The sequence below is a fragment of the Anastrepha obliqua genome, chromosome 3 (genome assembly GCF_027943255.1).
Source record: "Anastrepha obliqua isolate idAnaObli1 chromosome 3, idAnaObli1_1.0, whole genome shotgun sequence".
NCBI lineage: Eukaryota > Metazoa > Arthropoda > Insecta > Diptera > Tephritidae > Anastrepha > Anastrepha obliqua.
In genome coordinates, this window is record NC_072894.1 from 77,810,395 (window position 1) to 77,832,974 (window position 22,580).

Consider the following 22,580-nt stretch of genomic DNA (forward strand, 5'->3'; position numbering starts at 1 on the left):
GACTAAAGAAAGCAACTGAAAGCTTTCCAAACACTTTTGTATAAAAGTGAGGCACGCTCACACCGATAGTTTTCCGGCCGTAAAAAAATATCTCCATCTCTTTTTCTATTGTTTAAATTAAGCCAGGTAGTAAGTCGGTGGTGTTTGGCGTTGATGTTTCCCTATGTTGAACTATCATCTGGCTCCATTCAAATCACATTACTCCTTGATTATTTTAGTCAAACTATTTTTTTGGAAATACATGCTAGCTTTTAAAATAATTGGCAGAATAGTTTCTATACAAATTTTTTAATGCTGCTAAGTAGGAAACACTTAGTGAAAATACGTAAATGCATAACTTTATTAAGCAGCCATTTTAACTGTAACTGCTAGAGTACAGTGGTTGCCAAACCACAAGAGGGTGTGTCGGGGTCTCATATACCCAAACCACTTGTTTGGGCTCAAGTTTCTCCTCTTATTCATAATGTGTTAACCGTGAAGTCGTTGGTTGCATTTAAAAACGATTCACAAATAAAAAAAAATATTTTTTTAAAGTAATTTTTAGGGTCAAAATTTCTAAACCGATTGCCTTTTAGAAATCCTGTCATGTAATGAAATTAATAAGAAACAACCTAATTAATAACGTCCTTAAGTATCTAGGACGACTTTCCCGGTAGCTTTGTATACCCTGAACAAGCACAGGCGTGTATGTTGGACGTGTATTTTCTTTCGGACGTTTGGTTTGTTGTCTTAACTTATTTTTACGTCTTATTTTATTATCGAATTTTGTATTTCTTGCAATTTATTATTTTCCGATTTCTCTTTGGTTTCTCTCAGTGTTCGTTACGAATATTTCTTTTACTTATTTATTCTTACTTCCCGTTTCATTCGAAATAACATGCGCTTATGTTGCTAGTAGATATTTTCACTTATTCTATTAGTAATTTTCTGTTTAACTTCATAAATAGTATGCAAAAACACTCAGATTCTAAATCTAAATTTTAACTTAACCGTTAGAAATATTAAAAGTAAAAATATTTTCTGCAGTATAAATTAGAATAAAAATAGCATTACAAACTAGAACAAAATAATCTCGCAACAAATATTAAATTTATGTATGTATGTATATATGTACATATGTACAGTAATAACGGCTTTGCAGTTCTTAGGTAGCTATGCAGGTAGCTTAAATTTTCTTGTGGTTTGTTTTAACAATACGGCGTATAAAGCCAGCGTGAAAGCTTAACGCGGGGTGATTTTTTTAGTTCGACTTTTTTGTACGAATAATGTAAATACTGCCAATAGTTTTCTAAGCAAATTCAAAGTAATAAATTATATTTATATATCTGAACAGGACACATAGTTTTTTATGATTGTCAGAAAAAAAATTGTTTAGTTTCTCATTACATTAATTTTCAAAAGAATTAACGAAAACATGTAAACTGATCCCACACAATAAACAAAAAAAAAACAATAATTAAAATTAAATTATTCTTTTTTAATTCGTTCAATTAAAGAATTTATAGGAAAACTTTGAAATGCAATTATTTAAACCTGTTTTTATATACAGCTTTTTAGACTTACCTTACAATAAATATTTACCGAATTCGCTAAATTTAAAGAAAAAAATGCAAAAACTGAATTTTAGATATAAAAATTATGGTGAAAAAAAATGTGTGGAAAATATTTTAGAAAATGTAGACCTTAAGTTTTTTTTTCTTTTCGATTGAAATTTAAATTTAAAAATGATTTAAATGTTAGTTGATTTAAAATTTGAAACAAAATTGAAATTTTCTTTCAAATTTTCTAAATTGCCTAAAAAATTGCACATTCAACTTTATTTAAAATTGAATTTTGCACTTTATTTAAAAAGTTTTTGAATTTTTTTTTTTTATTTTAATTTCAGGTCTAAATTTAATTTATAATTGAAGAGAAAAACTAATTATTTCAAAATTACAAGATTTAATTCTTTTTAATATTTTGTAGTTTTTGAAAGATTTACACTTACCAGTAGTTAATACGCAAAATTGAAAAACAAAACTCAGAGTACTTTTTTAATTTTCTGCCATTTGCAATGGGCTGTGCATTTGTGTTAAACGATTAAATTAATTTAAAACTAAACAAAATAATTATTTCTAATTTTCCATAATTTTGAGTTTTTTTAAATAACTATTTGAAATTTTGTAAATTTTCACTTATCAGCAATTTTATTTGACTGTACATATGCAACATAGTACGCACTATTGAGTTATCTATACCTTACACTTTTGCGCTTGGCTTTCATTCTTTCGGCTGTCATTTGTCGACTGCATGCTTGTATTTGTTGTTGGTTGTTTGACTAGTGAGTTATTTTGTGAAAATGCGATTTTTAGCGACTATTGTACACTTTAATTTACATTAAATATATTTGCTTGCGGGGGAGAGGATGTTCCTTTTTTTCAAATATACATACATATATACAAACAAAGGCATTTTTTTTTTATTGTTTGAAAAGCCTAAAGGGCTTCTATTCGTATGTATTTACAAATGTACTAGAATGCACCTAACCGAATTTTTATTATTTGGTTGTATGTGTGTGTGACCCGAATGTGCACTGATGTCTAAAATTTTATTAAAAAAAATTTAATGTAATTAAATAAATAAATTTGTATTCACTTCTTAATGCTATAACTAAATTTCATTCAAGCGTGCTTGAATGAACTTGTGTGTGTGTATTTTAATCTTTTATTTTCAAAATTAATTCAGTCTTTGGTATTATCACAACATTTATTTATACGATTTGGGGTTTTATTTGCGTTCGATGCAAAATAAATATGAAAAACAAAAGAAAATAAATGAAACAAGAGCTGTTGAAAGTATTTACATGCATTTTAAATACGTTAAGGTAAATAGTAACAAAAAAAAAGTATAACAAAAATCTGATAACTGAAACTTTAATAGAAGAATTTGACGTCTGCTGAGTTTATACTATTTTTTGGTTATTTATTAGTTAATTCGCGCGCGGCACTAAATTCGAGCGTACTTTAATAATTGTTTTCTTCATCTTTTTCTGCTAATGCTTTTCAAAGCATATTGGTTTTTTTCGAACATTATTTTCTCAAACTTTGTTTCACGCATTTATTTTAGCATTTTTTTCGTCTAATTTTTTCTTCGCAAACACACTATTTACGACACACCCAAATCGTACAACAACTGCTGTGCCACAACTTCGCTGCGCTCCTCCACTAGCTGACCGGTCATCGTGTTGATCAAATTGAAGACAATGGCGAAGACGGTGAAGGCACTGTAGACGCCCAATGCCAGCCACCAAATCAGATTCTCATAGGCGCGATGTTCGAAATTCTTTAGCACCAGCAAACCGATGGTAAACCCCGCCAGCGCACCAGTCATATGGGCAACATATGAAACTGGCGGTGGATCAAGATTGAGCCACGAGCGATCGACGTGAGCTGGTTTCGTCATCGCATCAGCGTCCAGATATTGTGAATATAATGCATATCCCAGATCGCAAGATACTACAAGAGAAGAGCAAAATGGAAGGAAAAAAATTAAATTTAGTATAAATGTGGCTTGACTTAGATTTTAATAATTGTTTAAAATAAAAATACTACTGCACACACAAAAATGCCTGCAGAGTGAAATGAGTTGAAATGTGTTAAAACCGAATGAGGTCAATTCATATCACCCTTTAGAACACACATATTTTGAACTAAGTAAACAACTCATAGCTTTCTTCCCAGACATTCATAAGCGTTAGTTACATAAACAAAAATCTTCAAAACTCACCAAATATCAGCACCGATAACAATTGCGCCACCGCATAACGCATCTGCCTGTAATTGAGTGTGATGTTGGCCAAGTGTGCAGCAAGCATCGCATAGACGCCACCGCTAGCGCCCACCAAATACACCTCCGAGTCGACAACGCTGGTGCCAAGTGAACCGGCAAAGACGCCCGCACAGTAAATGATCGCCACACGCGCCGAACCGTGCATCACTTCCAGCGGGATGCCGTAAAAGAGTTGAATGACCACATTGAAACCCAAATGAAACCAATTGGCATGTAGAAACATATAGGAGAGGAAGCGCCACACCTGCAATCGGCGATCGGGTCGATAGATGAATACCGAATCGGAGGCAATGGGCATGTGAGGGAGAAGTTGTTGCGTTGTCGCCGTGCCCGGTACGGTTGCCGAATCGTAGGCGAAAATTGCGATCTGGAAGAAAAGGAAGGAAGAGAGAGAGAGCGAGAAACAGATTAGTATAGGAATTTATGATTTAATTTGCTTATTTATTTATATTTAAGATTGTAATATAATATCGCCTACAAGGTGCGGCTACACAGACCGTGATCGTGCTGAATGCCTTCACTTGACTTATAGCAAGAATTTGTAAGAAAAATCTTATAAAAAAGCTTCTCAAAACTCGTATGCTCCCGAATTTTCCGAACTTCTGCTTAAAATTTTTTGTTTTGTTTTTGAATCTGGCATAAATTCGCTAATTTAAATTATAAAATATTACAAAAAAAATAACAAAATTTTAATCTGCCCAAAATCTGTGAATTTCCGTTAATTTGGAATTTTTGAACGATTTTCTTGTTTGTGGATTATTCAGGCTCCGTCCCGGAATTTCGGCACTCCGAGTTTATAAAAATACAAAAATATCACCCAATCGGAAGTTTTATAATTTTTGCAAATGGCATCGCACCTCAATCATATTTGACACTTGTGAACTAGACATTTGTAGTATATGGACAGACAAATAAAGGAGCGCGAAAAGGTCAACATAAGGATTTTCATCAGTTAAAGTTTATTTTTTTATTTAGTGAAAAAGTTATTTTAGCAATGATTAATTTTGCGATTTCTTATAAATCTTGAAAAACGGAAATTCGAAGTTATGATTAACAATAACAACTCTGCTGCAGATAAATTCAAATTCCTAAAAATTTCACACTTCTGTAAACTTCCTATTTAGCTAATGTTATTTATGCATTTTTACTATCGCTACTGCGTTCAGCTTTAAGTTTGGCAGTAACTGGCGCTGTTTATTACGGAATAGTTTTGTGAGGGTTGCTGCTGATCAAAAAGTGTAAGAACTACTTTTTCGGAAGTTAATATGAGTCTACTCGGATAGTTAATAGTATAGGATTATGACTGCGATTCACATAAATTTTCTTCACTTTGTGCAGTCACTTGTCACTAATGCATTAAATGCAAAGAAAAAAAATTAAAAAGAAGAAAGTCCCAAAAGCTTGGAAACAATTCCATATCAACTTAGGGAGACGTAGAGGCAACCATTAAATAGTTTTGTATTTTTGCAGAAAAAATATATTTGTGGATTTGTTGCAGTACAAGGAAGGAAGGGCTAAATTCGATGCGGACTGCACTTTATAAGCCCGTGAATATTTGAATAAAATTGAAATTGGCGGGCTGTTAATTTTTAGAATCAAACCAACTTGTAAACAATGAGAGTTACAGCTTTTAAGATCAGACAAACGGACAGAAATTTAATAATATTTATGTCGGATCAAAATGAGATGGGGAGCAACATGTGTGCCACATTTGCGCGAGTCATATTAAGTCATTACCGAAATACGCGCATTTACCAGTAAGTGGGTGTTCTTTTTTGGTTACGTCATTTTTACTAAATTTGAGTCATTTTGCTTCAATTAAGACAGAGCTATGACATTTGTTTTTTTTTTTATTTAGCTACCGTTATATACGAGGCGAGCACTATGTACCGATTTCGCTCATTTTCAATACCAACCTACCTGGGCGGAGGTGAGTTATCGTGCCCACGCACTTTCAGAGCATTTTGGTATATATGTATATGTATATATCTACTTATACATATATCTATCTCGATTCCTTTACGCTGTTAGATACAACCGTTATGTGCACAAACTTATAATATATTTGTGCACAAAAGTGCGCCGGTATAAAAGTTGATCTCTTTATAGTCTTATTTGCGTCAACAAAAAAGTTCATTTCCAGCAATAGAAGCGCAAAAGAAACAAAGAATAAGAGATATTATTTATCAAATTGCAGCCAAACAAGATATGGTTGAGAAAAAAGGGAAATCAACCATTTGCTAGAGTAAAACAAGGAATGTTCCAACTATTTACATATAAAAATGGAGTGCATTTGCATCAGGATGGTATTTTTTATTTACCCAAAAGTGTGACATACGAAAGCTGTAACACTTTTTCTGAGTAGAAGTTTCTAGAAAATCTATAGCGAGGCATTTCAAGGCTCTGGCGTTCTACAAACATTCTTATAACTGTTAAACTAACTTGAAGTGACTTTCCAACTTAATAAATTTTATTAATATATATAAAGCGATATTTCGGGATAATGAGATATATAGCGAAATCAAATTTTGTATAGCTGTTTGGCAGCCAAATTGGTTGTAATGTAGGCAGATTTTCTGTTTTCGTGAACATGAGATAATCGTTAAAGTAACTCTATCAGGTTGCAGTCTTTCTAAGTTTCTGTAGTTAGTCAGCTCTATGTTGGCATAACCGACGACGCCTTTAGTCACGTTCACACGACAGTCGGTTCTACGTAACCGGAACGACCCGAATTTATATCCGGCCAAGGACTGTCACTTCAGCAGCATTCCTCGTGTATGCAGGGGGAATATTTATGCTTCTACAACAACAACAACGCTTTTAGTCAGCCAACGAAATATTTTTTACGCTGGAATGTAGAAAGATTTATTTTTTTCTAAATCAAACATAGTCGTTTGGCGAAATTTTAGATTTAGCAGTACTAAGTAGATGTAGCCATGACTTTGAAGACATACACGATGATACGAAAAGCGGGAGAGTCAGCCAACAATCTGAAAATTCTTCCCATGTGCTCAATGGCTCTAAAGACTTTGACAGTGGGGTCTACGGCTATTATTGTCCATGATCATAGGCCGAACAGTTGAGCAGGCATGCTATGTACTACATATACTAACGCATTTTCGACTAAATTAAATCTATGGGTTGAACCAACTAAATAAAATTTGAGCGGTAAATGTAAACGTAGTATAAGCAATATTTTGAAATTAGGCAGAGAAATACTTATGAAGCTTACTTGTATTCATAAACATTTACATAAATTGTGCTCAGTATATTCTAAGAGGGCATCTTTCAAAAGGAGATATAAAAAGTACGCCATTTGGTGTGAGTGTCCTCCTGCTACTCTATGTGGACGTTTCTAGCTGATGTTTAAAATATTGAGTGCTATCTTATTGCTTATTTAGGAGTTCAAATGCGTTTTGTTTTTGTTTATTGCTTATTTTTAGTGGGACGTGAAATACTTATATGTATAAGTGACTTCCACACACTAACTTTTTACTGTCAGAACAATAGGAACAAACAAGAATCATTTTCCTCATACATGACTTGCTTGGCACATAAAATGTATGCACATATACCTACATGCAGATGTATATATTTCCTATAGAAAATCCTTGCAGTAATGCTATGAGTGAAAATACTACGAAAATATACTAACGAATGCTACGAAACTAACAAAGGAATTCCTCAAGTGAACAACGCAAATTATAGGGTAAGAAAGTAGCAGTTGCGAGATATTAAAAATAATAAAAATATTAGTAAAATCAGAAGATGCAACTGAACCAAAATATTACTTAGTAGTAAAGAAAATGCCGAGAAAGCTTTAAAAAAATTTGTGCGTGATTTTACTGCTATTTGCTGTTTGTACTTTTGTACTTTGTTGTTGTTGTAGCAGTAACTTTGCCCTGTCAGTGTAGTGTAATCACCGGTTGTCTTTGTCTAGCTCATCTAATGGTAGGCCCAGGAAACTAGCTGTTTCGACAGGTTGGGTCCAGAGGGAGAGGGGTGTTAGATGAGTGGGTTTGATGGGGTATGTGAAAAGGTGGTTACTGTCGTGCGGAGTGCCTTCACATGCCGGACATATGTTCAGTATGCCGGAATCGATTCTGCAAATTAGAAGTTTAACCTGCTACAGTATCCAGAACGTAATTGTGCCATGGTTACGCGGGATTCTCGGGGAAGTTGGAGCTCTTCGTCTGCGATAGGTGGTGGTTGGACTCCGATAGCGGCATTCGGGGGCCGGGAGCTTAGGAAGGTGGTAATGGTCTCCCGATGAATGCCATTTACGGTCTGTCTGTATACTGTCCGATCCAGTAGCTGTCTGCCTGTTTTGTCTTGGATCTCGTCTGCGTAATTGAGAAAGTGCCTCCTGACGTGCCTGGGAGTTGGCTCTGGCTCAAGCAGATGTCTGCATGGGTGAGACCTACGGCAAGACCCTAGCAGAATGCTTTGTACTTTCCCATACACGATTACGAGTATTCCTTTAGTGTCTTTTTTGACTATTTTGACATGCATGAAATTTTCGATTTTGGCACATTTCAAAAGGTCTGTGGTGTTTCCTTCCATTTATGTTATGCGCTTGGCAAAGAAATAAAAAAGTTTCGGAAGTAAATAGTAAAATAAACTATAAAAATGACAGCGCACAAAATTCGCTTAAGAAAGAAATAACAAGGAAAATAAAAGCGTTAGGCACTTCAAAAGCAGCAATGCGCCTTCAGCAAACTCACGCACACGCACACACAAACGGCAAAAAAGCAAAACGGCTAACTAAGCCAGCGCTTACGGAAGGAAGTATGAGCATTCTCTCTCACAGATGTACATACAAAAACGGTATATATGTATGTATGTATGTATACATTGTATATACAATGCCTTAATTGTGTGCGTGTTCAGTGAGCCCAAAGCACAGTGCTGCTAAAAGTGGTCGGTCGCCACTTCAATTCGTTATGGAGTCACAACTTTATCGTTATAAAGTGCTAGTTAAATGTTTTGTAGTTGTACATAGCAATCAAAGTTGGGAGTTTATACGAGTAGCTGTGTACCAGTGAAATACACTTTGTTTTTGGCTTTGGTAAAGCAGTCCAGACCAGCTCAGACCACAACAGACAGTGTGTAATCGATTTTGGGGCGCCAAGCGACTCGTGCGCCACTTTTTCTACAATTGTTAGCTTGTTAGAGTTGTTGCTGTTGCTATACGCTACGTAATATACATAGTTATACATACATAGACTTGCAGTAAAAGAAAAACTACTTCCGCTGCTGTGCTGGGCTAGTTAACAATGCCGGCGTTGATGCTAACGCCATATTGATTTGGAACTGTAAGGCCAGGCATGTGTTGGTGTGCGAGTATGTTAATCTTATTGGCATTTATGTGCATACATATGTATGTAGCTGTGGTAAATCCTTTTTGTGGCTATAGTTTTTGATTGTGAATTGCCTTGTAAAACAGGAATTTTTGTCGGTAGCAGGAAAGTGCTGAATGAGTTTTTATTAAAATTTAAGGCTACATTATTTTTCTGACTTTTTACAATCCCTCATATTTTGTTTTGAGTTGACATGCTCAATTGAATTTCACTGTACTCATGTTTATTTTTTCGTGTGTGAATATGCATGTATTATAGTTAAAAAGTGTGGAAATAGGTTCGCTGAAAAAGCCTTTCCTCCATAAATTTTTATAAAAAAACAACAAGCTTAGTGGATATTCCACAGAAAATTTAATTTAATTAGCAAAAAATATGATTAATTAGACACCATGGAGCTCCTCTCATGTTTGCCAAAAACAGAACCAAAGCAAAATTAACTGAATGATAAATTCACAAATTAGTGAAGAGCACTTAATTTGGAAAATGTGTGTGCTTCCACTGGCGAGCTTATAAATTGAGCAGCTTTCATGCGAATTTTGTATTTGCATTATTTCACTAAAAAATTAGCGTAAATACGAGTATTTGAATCAGAAATTGTGGGTAATATTAAGCATTCGAACTTTTCAAACAATTCAATTCAATTAATTAATTCCAATCATTTCCGTCGTTCGAAAAATATGGATGCTAGGAAATAATTGCTTGGAATTTCAGCATAGAAAATATTTTTTTACGATTTTGTCTGTCGGTGCGTGACTACCATTCGGTAGTGCTAAGGTTTGAAAACGCGAGCATGGAACGCAAAATGATGGAGAAAGATTTTGCTAATAGCGGTCGCGCCTCGACAAGCAATGGTAAACCTCCGAGCGTATTTCTGCCATGACAAAAAGCTCCTCATCCATTGGCCGTTCCGAGGCGGCATAAAACTGTAAGCCTTTCGTTTCTGGAGCAACATCAAGATGCACAGCACAAATAGGAGTAAAAGCTCGACCAAACACCCAATTGGGTGAAAGTGCCAACTATACATACAGAGTCGCTTAAATTTCTCAACATCGAATTCCTTGTATTCCACTGTCTACTCAACACAATCTTATGTAGCTTCAAATCTTTCTGCACTCTCTTAAGAATTCTAAATTTTATAATTATTTTAGTTGTTTTTCAAATTTACCTCAATGATCGAGATCACTAGCATGAAGAATGGCCAATGCAGACGCAAATCACTCTTCAAATACCCCTCTTCCGTATCCGCATTGCAAGCATACTTTTGTTTCTGTTGCTGCTGTTGCTGTTGTTGCAGGTGTTTTTGTTGCTCCTGCTGTTGTTGTTGTTGCAGTTTATGTTGAGCCTTCTCCATATAAATGTGTTCGCCGTGCCGCGTGCAGCAAGTGCTACCCGTTGTACTGCTATCAGTGTCGTAGGAGGAGGAGGAGCACGACAATGACGAAGATATCAATGGTGGGACTGCGTCTGTGGCAGTGGTGGGTGTGTGTATTGCTGTGGAGCAGGATAATGACGTCGCTGCCGGCAGTGGAATGTCAATGATGGTCGCTTCAATGGTTGGTGGTTCGTCGACAACAACAACAGTGGTAGCAGATTGTTGTTGCATCTCGTGGTGTTCGACCTCATCAGTGGACTGCTGCTGATGTTTATATTGTTCTTGCTGTTGTTGCTGCTGCTGTTGCCATATTTGTGCTGCGAATTGCTCCATTTTTGCTTAGTTTTATATTTATTTGTTTTGTGTGCTTATATTCTTTTTTCTTCCTTCTCACTTTGTTGATAGTGTTGAAAGAGAATAATTTTAACTGTCTGTTTTTCACAATTTTCCAGGTGTTGTTAGCTTCACTTTTGACTAGCGGTGGTTTTTGATTTTTTTTGTCTTTATAAAGATCTAACTTTTCTCTTTCTCCTGTTGTCTTGTGCAGGAGTTTTGTTTACCTACCAGTCGTTAATTCGCGCGGCGCTTGCATCTTTTCTGTTTTTAGTGCAACTGAAAAGAGAGAAAAACAACAGAAAAAAATCAGTTTACAGCTTTTGCGAGGTGTGAGAAAAAGTTTCCGTAGCAATGAACTGTGTGAATGTGCATGGATGTATGTACGCATCTGTTTATATATAATAAAGCGGAGACTGCGGGTGTGTATTTTAAATTTTTTGGCCATTTCACCACTTCCACCAAGCTTAGTGAGTCGTCAATAGATTTAAGAAGTTTCAATCAACGGCTACTCAATCGCTTCGAAAATCAATATGCGTAAGTATGGAGTTGTATACGCCATGTACTTACGTATGCACATACGACTGAGCAGCAAGACGAAAGGTTTGATAGAGATTTGCAGAAAGTGTGAAAAACCAGAATGCAGCATCTTATCACCACAAATTCACTTATTAGAATTCCATTTGTTTGGCGAAAACCCCAAGTATTATTGCAGATTTTTGATAATTCTTTGCTTAACGAGTTCTTATTATTTAATATTTCTGACAAAAGTAATTTCAGGACAAAACAGTGTTAAACACCAGTTGATTAAAAAGAAATGCTATTATAATTTTCCCAAAATATTTACAAATCTAGTAATCGATGGCCACTCTCTTTTCAAGATTGAAAAAAATATCTGTGGCGTATACATTTTCGTTCATTCATAACTCATGTTGAGGTACCAAAAATTTGCAATCCAGTGAAAATCCGAAAAAAGTGGAAAAAAGAAAAAAATTCTGCGCCACTAATAGCTAACAGTTAAATGTTTTTCTAGTTGATGTTGTTGTCTTTTTGTTCTTGTTCTGAAACACCAATGCCTCTAAGGCATCCATAAATATACCGCCAATTTGAAGTGAGCTGTAGCGAGTTTTCAGGCGCTTACGTGCATTCCATTTCTTCTTCACATGCACACAAACATACTTGAGTGACAAACACATATCTACACCCATCTGAAGTTGTGCAAGTGCGTGTGTCTGTATAAGTTGCTTGATGCCATTTTATGATTGTTGTGCCCTACATTCCAGCGCAATTATGTGCATGTATAAAAATACACATACATATGTGTATGTATGTATGCATATACATTTAAGCACCAACACAATGCTGTGTAACTTCACTGATACAACTTTAGTGCCTAGAAATGCAGCCATGTTGAGCCAGTCCCTTGAGCTTTAATGCATACATACATACATATGTATATCTATATATACATACACATCTTCAAACACACATACATATATGAACAACACGATATCACTGTTGTTTTTGTTGTTGGTCGTAATTTGAAATTTCCAGGAATAAATTTTAGATTAACTTAATGACCAATACATTTTATAGCTTTGTATGAATGTATGTATGTATGTATGCAATACACATACATACAAATGGATATGATTTGCCATGTACATAATTAATGGCCAGCATTGATGAAGACGCAAATGGCGGTCGGGATAGTGGGGATCAGCATCTAAGTATGTAGTAGAGTGTAAACATAGATATGTATGCAGACACACACACAAATTATGTAACCACAATCATGCTACTTAGAATTTAGCCACTTCCTCACGCCCTCACGACTCCACATACACACATACATATATGTAAATGCATGTGTTCTGACTCGGACTATTGGGAATTTTGCTTAGCCCACGCGGAAGGGCAATGTGTTGAATTGCTGTGATTGCAAAAGATTTCTAGCAAACAAACAAATTTGTGAACAACCACACGCACAATTTTGATTACATGGCCACGCATACGATTCAAATGCAGAGACTACAAATTTTTAAAACCCATCATATGTATGTACATACATCTGTTCATTTACATGCTCATACACTCGTACGAGTACGTATATTTACAATAAGGCTTCGTTTAAGCACAACACTTAGCAATAATAAAGGGGAGTACTTTTCTGAAATTAATTTTTGTTTTACGTTGCGTTGTTACCTAGCAAAGCTGTGTGCGCTTCTTTATTATATCGCGCGGTTTATTGGCGGTATTTGCTGTCGGTGTGCCTGTTTTTGGGCTGATGACTCAAAAAAAAAAAAAGCAAATAAAAAATTCCCTGTCTGCCGTTCTCATATGAAAAGCGCGTAAATGTATGTTTGTACAAGTGCATATATATAAATGCCGCCACAGTTCTTGTGGGTGGCAGTTTGCTTTTTGTATTTTCTTATTTTTGAATATTCCAAATTTTTTCCTTTTGATTTCAATTTTCAATATTAAACGAGATGTTTATAGTATTTCTTACTTTTAATTTACTTTGATTTATGAAATACTTTTGCGAAATTTGTTGCCTTCCATTAATATTTTTTCTCAGTTGACTTTTATCGGCTGTTGTCGCCAGACAGGAGCCATTTTAATTTTTTAAATGTTTCTAGGGAAAAGCTCAAAGAGATTCGCTTAAATTGTAACAAAATAAATACAAACAAAAAAGAATTAGTTTTGGGTTAAAAAAACATGTCGAGAAAAGTGTGCAGAAATCTGAGATTAGTTTGTTTATGTGAGTTTTCAATTGAAAAAAATTTAATTCTATTAAAGTTGAATTTCAATCGAAATATTTATTTATTGTGTCATTATAAAAATTAAATATAATTATAAATACACCGCGAACCCAAACAAAAAAAGTTAATAAAAATATTCCGGCAATGGATTCAAGTAGAGAATATAGAAAAATAAGTACTTGCAACGGCTATTTGAAAGTTTACGTCAGAATATTATTTTAGTGGGGTGTTAAAGTTTTCTCGTCTTAGAAAACTATGTAATATTTATTTGAGATATATGATGGGTTGAACAGTGCTTTGTAAGCAAGGGCGAATATTTTCGTGAAACATTTAGATGGGTATTTTTTCTCATTTGCTAGAAAGGACCAAAAACACTCATATCAGAGTATCAGAGGGATATGCGATTTTAAATGCACCACAAAAATATTTGTGATAAACTTCTACTATAAATCTTTTAAAACACCAAAGCGCCGGAAAAATTTGCTTCTCATTTGCATGTAAGATAAAACTTCTGACATAATCGTTTTCGGAATTCCGAAATTTTTGGTGTCTGAAAAAATACTGGGATTCCGAGATTGGAGTCTCTAGTATGAATATATGCAAAAGCAAACACATTTTTGTTGAGCACTTTGCAAATCGTTGCTTTCAATAAATTATAAAATGGCTTATTATGTAATTTTTTTTAATTTTTAAATTTTTGTTTGCAGAAAATCAACATACGAGGTCTGCGCCTCCCAATTTTGCTATGCTCATACACACATAACTACATATATGTACACATATGCGTATGTACGTAAATGTACCTACATATGTAGGTATGTAAGTAGATGCCATGTAATTTAACCAACATCATTAGTGTAATTCTCAACAAATGGCCCTGCGACCAGCGCTTAGTGGCCCAACAAGAAACCACAACAAAAACATACTACACACTAAATACATACAATTACTTGCTGCTGTGTGACAACAATAATGCTAAGTATAAGTAAATTATGTTAATCGTACCCGTTTCAATTACAATATCGTTGTATGTATGTAGGCAAAATGAAATCAGCAAAAATTTGAAAATGACGAGGAAAAAAATGTCGTTGTTGTTTTGTTATTTATTGCTGTTGCTTGGTAACGAGTTCACTGTTTTTGGTGACTCTTGTTGCTACAACAAAATATTGGAGTATACATGTACATGTACTTGTTATGTAGTTGTTATTGTTATGGCAACATCAGTCTTTTGCGCACGCGCTTCAATTTGTTATGGTTTGTTTTGGTGGTAAAATATTTGTATGTAACTAGCTACCTATGTATATGTACGTACGCATATGTATACCTATGTACGAATACATGTGTGTGGATATGGTTCCAAGGGAACAAATAAATGCCTAAATGTCACACAGATTGTGTCATTTATGCGGGAGTTGAGCATTTGCTTGATACAAAGTGATGAGCATCTGGCTGATATGAGCAATCGCAATACAGTGGCTTCCAACAATATATGTACCTACACATATGTGCGTGTGTATGTACGTATGCATACTACAAAGTGAAATTATAATTTGATACCTTTGATCGAATTTAATGAAATAAACAGTAACCCAATTAAATTTTACTAAGGTGAGCGCAGCTATGTGAAGTTCGTTTTGTACCAAATTTAGCCTTCCTTAATTGTTTTCAGTACCTTTGTTTCAGTTTTCTTTGAGTATTGGAGCTTTTTTGCAGCTGTGACAGTTTTTCTGTCGTTGAGTATTATTTTGCCCACATAAATTTTGCACCGATAATTGAAAATATTATACAAATTATTTCAAATAAATACAAATAACATTTTTTTTTTTAATTTTCAATTGAAATTTTTTTCTAGTGTAACATTTCTAAGAAAAAATTGTACTTGTAAGTGTAATATGTAGTTAAGACTTCTTTATTCTTGCTGTTTGCTTGAACAAATTCCAAATTAATTCCAAATTTTCAAATTCTTTAAAATAACTTCGATATGCTTTTATAAAAAATGAAATCTGTTTTTAATTTTAAATAGGAATTATACAAAAATGTATTTCATTAAAAATTATACCTTGAATTAGCTATATAAAAATTTAAACATTAGTCGCCTTCAGCGTTTTTCATATCTTATTGTCGATTGTTTATTTTGTTAATTGAAAACATTTGGATTCAGGAACAATTAAAAAGAAAAAAACTTAAAAAGTGTTTTACTTGCATGTTCAAAAAATTATGTTTTTCGGAAAAATTGCCACCATAATTTATTCTTGAAAATTTTACCAAATTTTTTTTATATAAAATTTACATTTTAGTTGTATTACAGTTAATTTTATTTTGTACCATAAAAATTTTATTATTTCATTTGATGGCAATATTTTAATTTTATTTTTTGCTGTAGAAATATATTCTCCAATGAAACTTTTTATTTTTTGCCTCAGTATCTGAACGAAAAATCTCTAAATTCCTATCATTGTACATGAATATAATTGCTTCATTCATGCATATCTACGTACGCATGTATATTTGAGCATATAAAGCTTTTCATAGCCTTTAAGCATCTGCAACTGACTGCACACATACTTGCAACATAATAACATTTGTAACTCTAATTACTTCATTGAAACACAAACGCAACGAAGCGTTTGACTGCATTTCAGATTTTCGATAGCGTAGGAGTTGAAAAAAAAAGATTTTTAAAGAATGAAATAAATAATTTTAAAGCAATTAAAAATATTAAAATTAAAACCAACATCGTAAAAGAATATCTTCATCACCAAATAAACGAATTAGCTGGAAAATGCACTAAAAATGCAGCTAGCGTGGCATGTTGCACCAACACATATGCACAGAAGCACTCAATCGCACATGGAAGTGTATGTATGCCATGTTGCACTCGCGCTGCACCGCGTAACCGTCTGTTAATTAATTCCAAAATAATGTGTATAAGTAGGCACTAACACCACAAAAAAGTGTGTGTATGTGCAATAAAAAATCTTGATTAATAATTGTTTCGAAAATTAGCAAAAAAATGCACTTATTCGAGTGTGTGCAAAAATAAAGTTATTAGAGCCAAAAATGCATTGCAAATAAGCAAGAAAGAGAAAATGTTGCAAAAAAATCATAATTTTTTCAATTACCTATGTACACATACACACATACTAAGATATGTATCTACAAACCGTCATGTTTTACTAGGCGCTTTTGAGCAGCTTAAATGTTGCAACGCGATTAAGCACTTAAAATGTGAATGGCTCTTGCGTTTCGTACGTTTTCCACACTTGACGGCACTCACGCTCTCGAATATAATGAAATTGAATTCATTTGAGTGTTGAGCGCTAAGCGCTAGGCGTGTGCAAGTGCGAATATTTATGAATACTACAAATGATCAAAGATACGTAGGTATTTATTTATATAATAAATATATATAAAAATGGTGTATAAATGAAATACTTTTTTAAATGTTTAAGTGCTTCTTTTGTCAATTTTTTGTTTTTGTTGGGAAATCTTCACAGATATATTTTTTGAAGATTTTTATTGAATACTACATTTTAGTTTTATGTGTAATAATTTGAATTTCTACATTTAAAGTGATTCAAAAATGTCAACATTTATATAATATATATTGTTTTAGCCAATATTTTAGTGTGTAGAAATATGGAATATCTGCTTAACTCGCTGGCTGTTGAAATTACTAAGTAATCAATAAATATAAATTTTTATGTATTTTTTACTTAATGTGATTGGAAAGCATCCGCACTCGGGTATACAATAAACTGAATTTCTTAAGCAAAAGTCAGCATAAATGTAGAAAATAACATTTTTACTTTTTATATTAATTTATATGTAAATTTAAATTAAAACACTTCTGAAAATTTTTTGTTCAAATAATTTTTAAGAACATGCTAAAATAATTATGTTAACAAATAAAAAGTTGAGATAAAAAAATATTAAAATCTCCCCAAAATGTATAACATTTCTACTTTCACTAATATTTTTTCTATTATTTTAATACTTTTAAACTAAGCTTTCATTAAAAAACAGTGTTATATTTTTTACTATTGGAATACCTATATGTAATTGAAAAATATTTTGTCATATATTTTTTACTATTGGAGTATATGTAATTCAAAGGAATGGTTTTTGGCAATTTTGTTTAACTAACAACAATATGAAAACCAAAATTTACGCGTACACACACATTTTTGCTTAACGATTCGTTAGAATACCAAATTTTAATCTCATCTTAATTTTCTTTTTAATAACTTATAGAAAAATAATAATTTTCAGGACTTCTCTGTGAAGGTATTAAGTTCATGAAGTGTCTGGCTTTCAATTAATAAAATTTACCCGCATCGCTATAATTATTAAATTTTAAAAATTTAATAAACTAGGCCTAAGTCTAAAATAAGCTTAAAACTTCTTCGTACCGTTATGCAAAAGCCTAAGCCTAAGTCTAAAACAAGTTTAAAATTTCTAACAGGAATGTTAAATTTGTGCAATGAAGCAACTGAATAAACTATTAAATAAACAAATATGTTTATATCCCCATGCATGTGTATGTGTGTGGGAATTTTTCCTCGAAATATTAAATTCGAAATTTTTCCTTTTCACTATCTGAACGAGGGTTATGCAAGTAGTATGGAATTCTATGCAGGAAACGTCCCACAAACTCTACTTTTCCCACTCTAACAACCAAAGTTCGCTTAATAATAAGCCCACAAACACTCCAAAATTCGTTTGTTCTGTGTTGTTTGCTATAAACCAGCCTGCGACGACGCATCATCCATATCAAGCGAAATCTCTTGCGATTTTATTCCCGTGACCTTCGCCTAACTGCGTGCCACAAATGCGCAAGCTTCCAAACAACAATTGAACAACTGTAATGGTAATTGAATGCACCAATTGCAGAAGTAGCATTTTTTTATAGTTGCAGCAAATTCAAATTAGCTGCACGTACGAGTGCGCACAATTTCCTGCTAAGTACGTATGTACATTAGTGTGTATATGTCTGGGAGTGTGAACAACTAGATATGCACAAATTATGCTGTAAATGGCAAAATTGTTACCGCTAAGCAGTTGCACGTACGTGTACAAACATTCATACACACATCCATATGTATCAGCGAAAAGCGGCTGCATTTACCGCCGGTAGCGCCTTTAGCCATTATATACGTATTGTTACTTTTTTGAGGCGGACAAACGAACGGTCACTTGGAAACGAGCGGCCTAACTACGCGAATGCAGTCCCATTGCTGCGAGCATTAGCGGAACGTTTGTGTGCTGTATTCAGACGGTGCTATGAGAATTAGCATTTTCACTATGTTTATTATTGTTTTTTTATTACGAGATTATTTACATTTTCCGGGCGTTACCAATTTGTTTTTGTGCGCTCGCATACGAACACTCATACATACATAATTACATTCATATATTTGTGCATATTTAGTATTGGCGGAAAAACATAATCGCACACAGCATTGGCCGCTTTTGTAAGAGTCAATAAACGCATAATGGTTATTGCAGTCACTGTTGAAGCCGCCGTCGCCGTCGCCGTCGCCGTCCCTGCCACCATCATTGTGTTCAGGTCGATTGGTTGGAAATTTGTATTCACATTCTCATATGCTCCTCTGCTTCTTGCACGTCAGCACCCTGCTAATGGCAAACATTGACGCTGCTCCTCATATAGTTAAACAAACCAACAACAATCGTACATACACATTTGTGACAGCTTTGTACAAGTACGTACGTACATGCAAACATACACACACTTACACGAAGCGAGCGAGTAGATGGTAAGAATTTGCGTGTAGGCAGCAAAAACCGCTTGCTGCTGTTGCCCCTTTTGTGGCGTATTGGCATATTTGTACGCATTTTTTATTGCCTACACTTGTTACGTTTTATCGAATGTCAACTTAGCAGGTGGGTTGACTAGGTGCTCACGATGTAAATGTACAAACATACTCGTACATACTGCATGCATACATATCGTGAAGCAGGGGCTCGGTGGGGATTTTGGCGCTTAATGTGCAACACTTTTGATTGCTCATCATCTCAGTCGACCTCAGTTGTCATTAAGGGCAACATTGAATGCGAATAATGTTAGAATAACAAAAAAAACAAAAAAAAAAACATTGCTACGTTGTATTTCCCCCATCTACGTGGTGCTATTGCGGTGTAAATCCGTGCGGTTGCAAAAAATTTGAAGAACGCAAAATTAGTCGTTGTCATTCCATTTCGAAGAGATTTAAGATTCTTACACGTTTGGTTGGAAAACATATGTGCTTGAAAAAAAAAACGAATCAAATGAAACCATTAAATCAACGCAAAGAGATTAAAGACTATTTACAAACGATTAAAATCATTGCGACCCAATAAAAAACTGAACGAAGTCTTTAATGACTGAAATTTATTTTAAAACTAGACACATTTTAGACACTCATTATCAATTAATAAATCAAAGATATACATATGAAAATTAAAAAAAAATAGTATTATAGTATTGCAAAATTGCAATTGCAGTCTCCACAGCAGATTTGGAATGCACCAATTTTTATATTTATATACATAAATTATAATTTTTAACTTCTTTAAATTATTTATTTTCGGCATTTAATTAACTTCTTAAAGTTCATATTGCCAATATTGAGGCCGGGAGGCTTAAGTTTTAATGAGTCCGACGTAATTTTAACAATGACACCGTGCTTAGCGATATATGGATTTTGCTAATTTTTATTTGAATGAGGGACCAATTCAATACTAGTCACGCGTAAAGGCACTGCCAGTGTTACCCGTCTATTTTCAGAACATCACTAAATCAACATAAGAATCCAGGAAATAATATATTATAATTTTTTTTAGCTCAGTTCAACTAAATTTAAGCTGATTGAACTTAAATTTTATTATACAAATTGCCATAAAATTAATCAACAATTTTTGAATAACTTTTTTACCAAATACAAAAAAATTTTTTTAGAGTGATAGAAATCTTTATTTGGACTTTTACGTGCTATTTACCTGTCGCTTGTCTGTTTGAATACTGCTGCTGTCTAGTTCACAAGTGTCAAATATGATTGACGTATGACGCCAATTACAAAAATGAGAAATCTTCCGATACAAACCGGGTGGTTAGTTTTGCTCCACCTTGTCTAAGCTTTGAGTGGTAAGAAAAATTGTTCGGTGATCAAAAATCAAACACTTTCGAAAATTTGGACGATGCCTAATGTATGCTAATTTGATTTTTTATTAAAAACGTCTTATAAATGAGAAAGAGAAAACACGACTTTTAAATAAATTTCATAATTAAAAAAAATCCTTTTAAAACATTTTTTTGCTTCCTCTTAATATGACTTATCTGCCTAATTGGCAGTCATTAAAGACGTAGGCTCACCGCTTTAGGTAGATGATTCTTTAATGAGTTGAAAGATCTCAGCGCTGTAGAAATTATGAATCTTGTAAAGTGTTTGGCCAGTTCATTTGGTTTTACGAGAGATCAGGGCAAGCCTTGCATGCGACATCACAATGAGCTAGGTATGCGGCATTGTAATACGCGTATGTGACTTCTTTAAGGCATACCGTTGTTTTTTGTGCACAAAAAGTTATGACTTTCGTGCCACACCGTTTATACAGCCCAACATTGTAACTCACCTATTCTTTATATGAAATTATCTGCTTCCTTATTTTCGTTTTAATCCAATTGTGTTGTTATTGTGCTGTTATTGTTGTTCTAATTGCAATTTCTTATTCACAAACCTATTTATTTATTATTTAGACGTTTTATTTATTTTTGTTTTTGCGGCTGTTGTGATTTTTATTGGCCTTCCTTCCAGTTTGTTTTTTATCGGAAGCTGCTTTTTTTAAATTTCTCAATTTGAGGTTTTTTATGCCCCCTTTTGTTTTTTATTCACACTTGCTTTGCTGGTAGTTGCTATTGTTTATTTTTTCTTGTGTTTGCTTGCTACAAAATGCACAAGTCCTTTGGCGTTTTTGTTGTTCGTGTTGGTCCGTGTAATTAAGTATTGAATGCACCACCACTGCCTCACCTTGCGCACAATACACACTCCAAGTAGAAGAGGAGAAAAAACGGCAGTAAAAGCATTCACTAGATTTTATTTTTCGATTTGTTTTTTGTGCAACAAATTTATTATGCACATGCTTGTGTGTCGTTGTTGTTGCTCTTGCTGTTTTGTGAATTTGTTCGCTTTTTCATTTGCTTACAGAATTCATTTGCTTTTTCCTACTTTTTTGCTGAGTTTTCAGTTAGTTTATTTGCATTACACACATGCATAGATACATATAAACACAAATGTATTTATTCACGCGGTTTTGTCATTAATTTTGTTATTTTTAAATTCTGATTTGATATATTTCTTTGAACGAGATTTTTATTTGTATGTGTATGTTTTTATGATTTTCGTAGGCGTAGTGAAAGGGAAATCGTTGAATAAATGTTGTTGTGCGTTTGAGTGAATTATTTCTTAAATATAATTTTTTTTTATTTCAATTTACGTTATTCCGTGCGCTATTCGATTGGCTCTTGTTTATTTTGAAATTTCCGTTCGCCGAGTTTTCTCAAATAAATGTGAGAACTTTTTATTGGTTACACTACATCACAACCAAACTTCAATCTCAAATAACACAACACGTAAACTTGTTCACGTTCCGCACGCAACTGTTTGTGAATTTCGTGCTACCGGCCCTCAAATACCAAATCCAAATGTCTAGTGTTGCATTGCCGTTGGTTTGTTAGTTTACTTTGCTGCCTTCGGTTGTCTGGTTGGTTGTCGAGCTGGGCAGGCCGTCCAATTCGACATTCAAATCATACGTGTCGCAATAAAATTGTTTGTGTATCGCTTGAATAAAAAATAGCTAGGGGGAAACAGCTGAGCGTTGCATACATGTTGGTCGTGTCTAGAGTTTAGTTTGACTTAATGTTCGATACAC

General features: G+C 33.9%; 1 protein-coding gene across 1 annotated transcript; it reads right to left on the bottom strand.

The window, feature by feature from the left end:
• Nucleotides 1-1,901: 1,901 nt before the first annotated feature.
• LOC129241856 (protein rhomboid) lies at nucleotides 1,902-22,333 on the bottom strand. The gene is made up of 4 exons (XM_054878397.1): nucleotides 21,285-22,333; nucleotides 10,354-11,172; nucleotides 3,766-4,195; nucleotides 1,902-3,494 (listed from the first exon to the last, which is right to left on the bottom strand). Exons 2-4 carry the CDS (start codon nucleotides 10,891-10,893, stop codon nucleotides 3,145-3,147), a joined length of 1,320 nt encoding a protein of 439 aa, XP_054734372.1. The 5' UTR covers nucleotides 10,894-11,172; nucleotides 21,285-22,333; the 3' UTR covers nucleotides 1,902-3,144.
• Nucleotides 22,334-22,580: the final 247 nt, after the last annotated feature.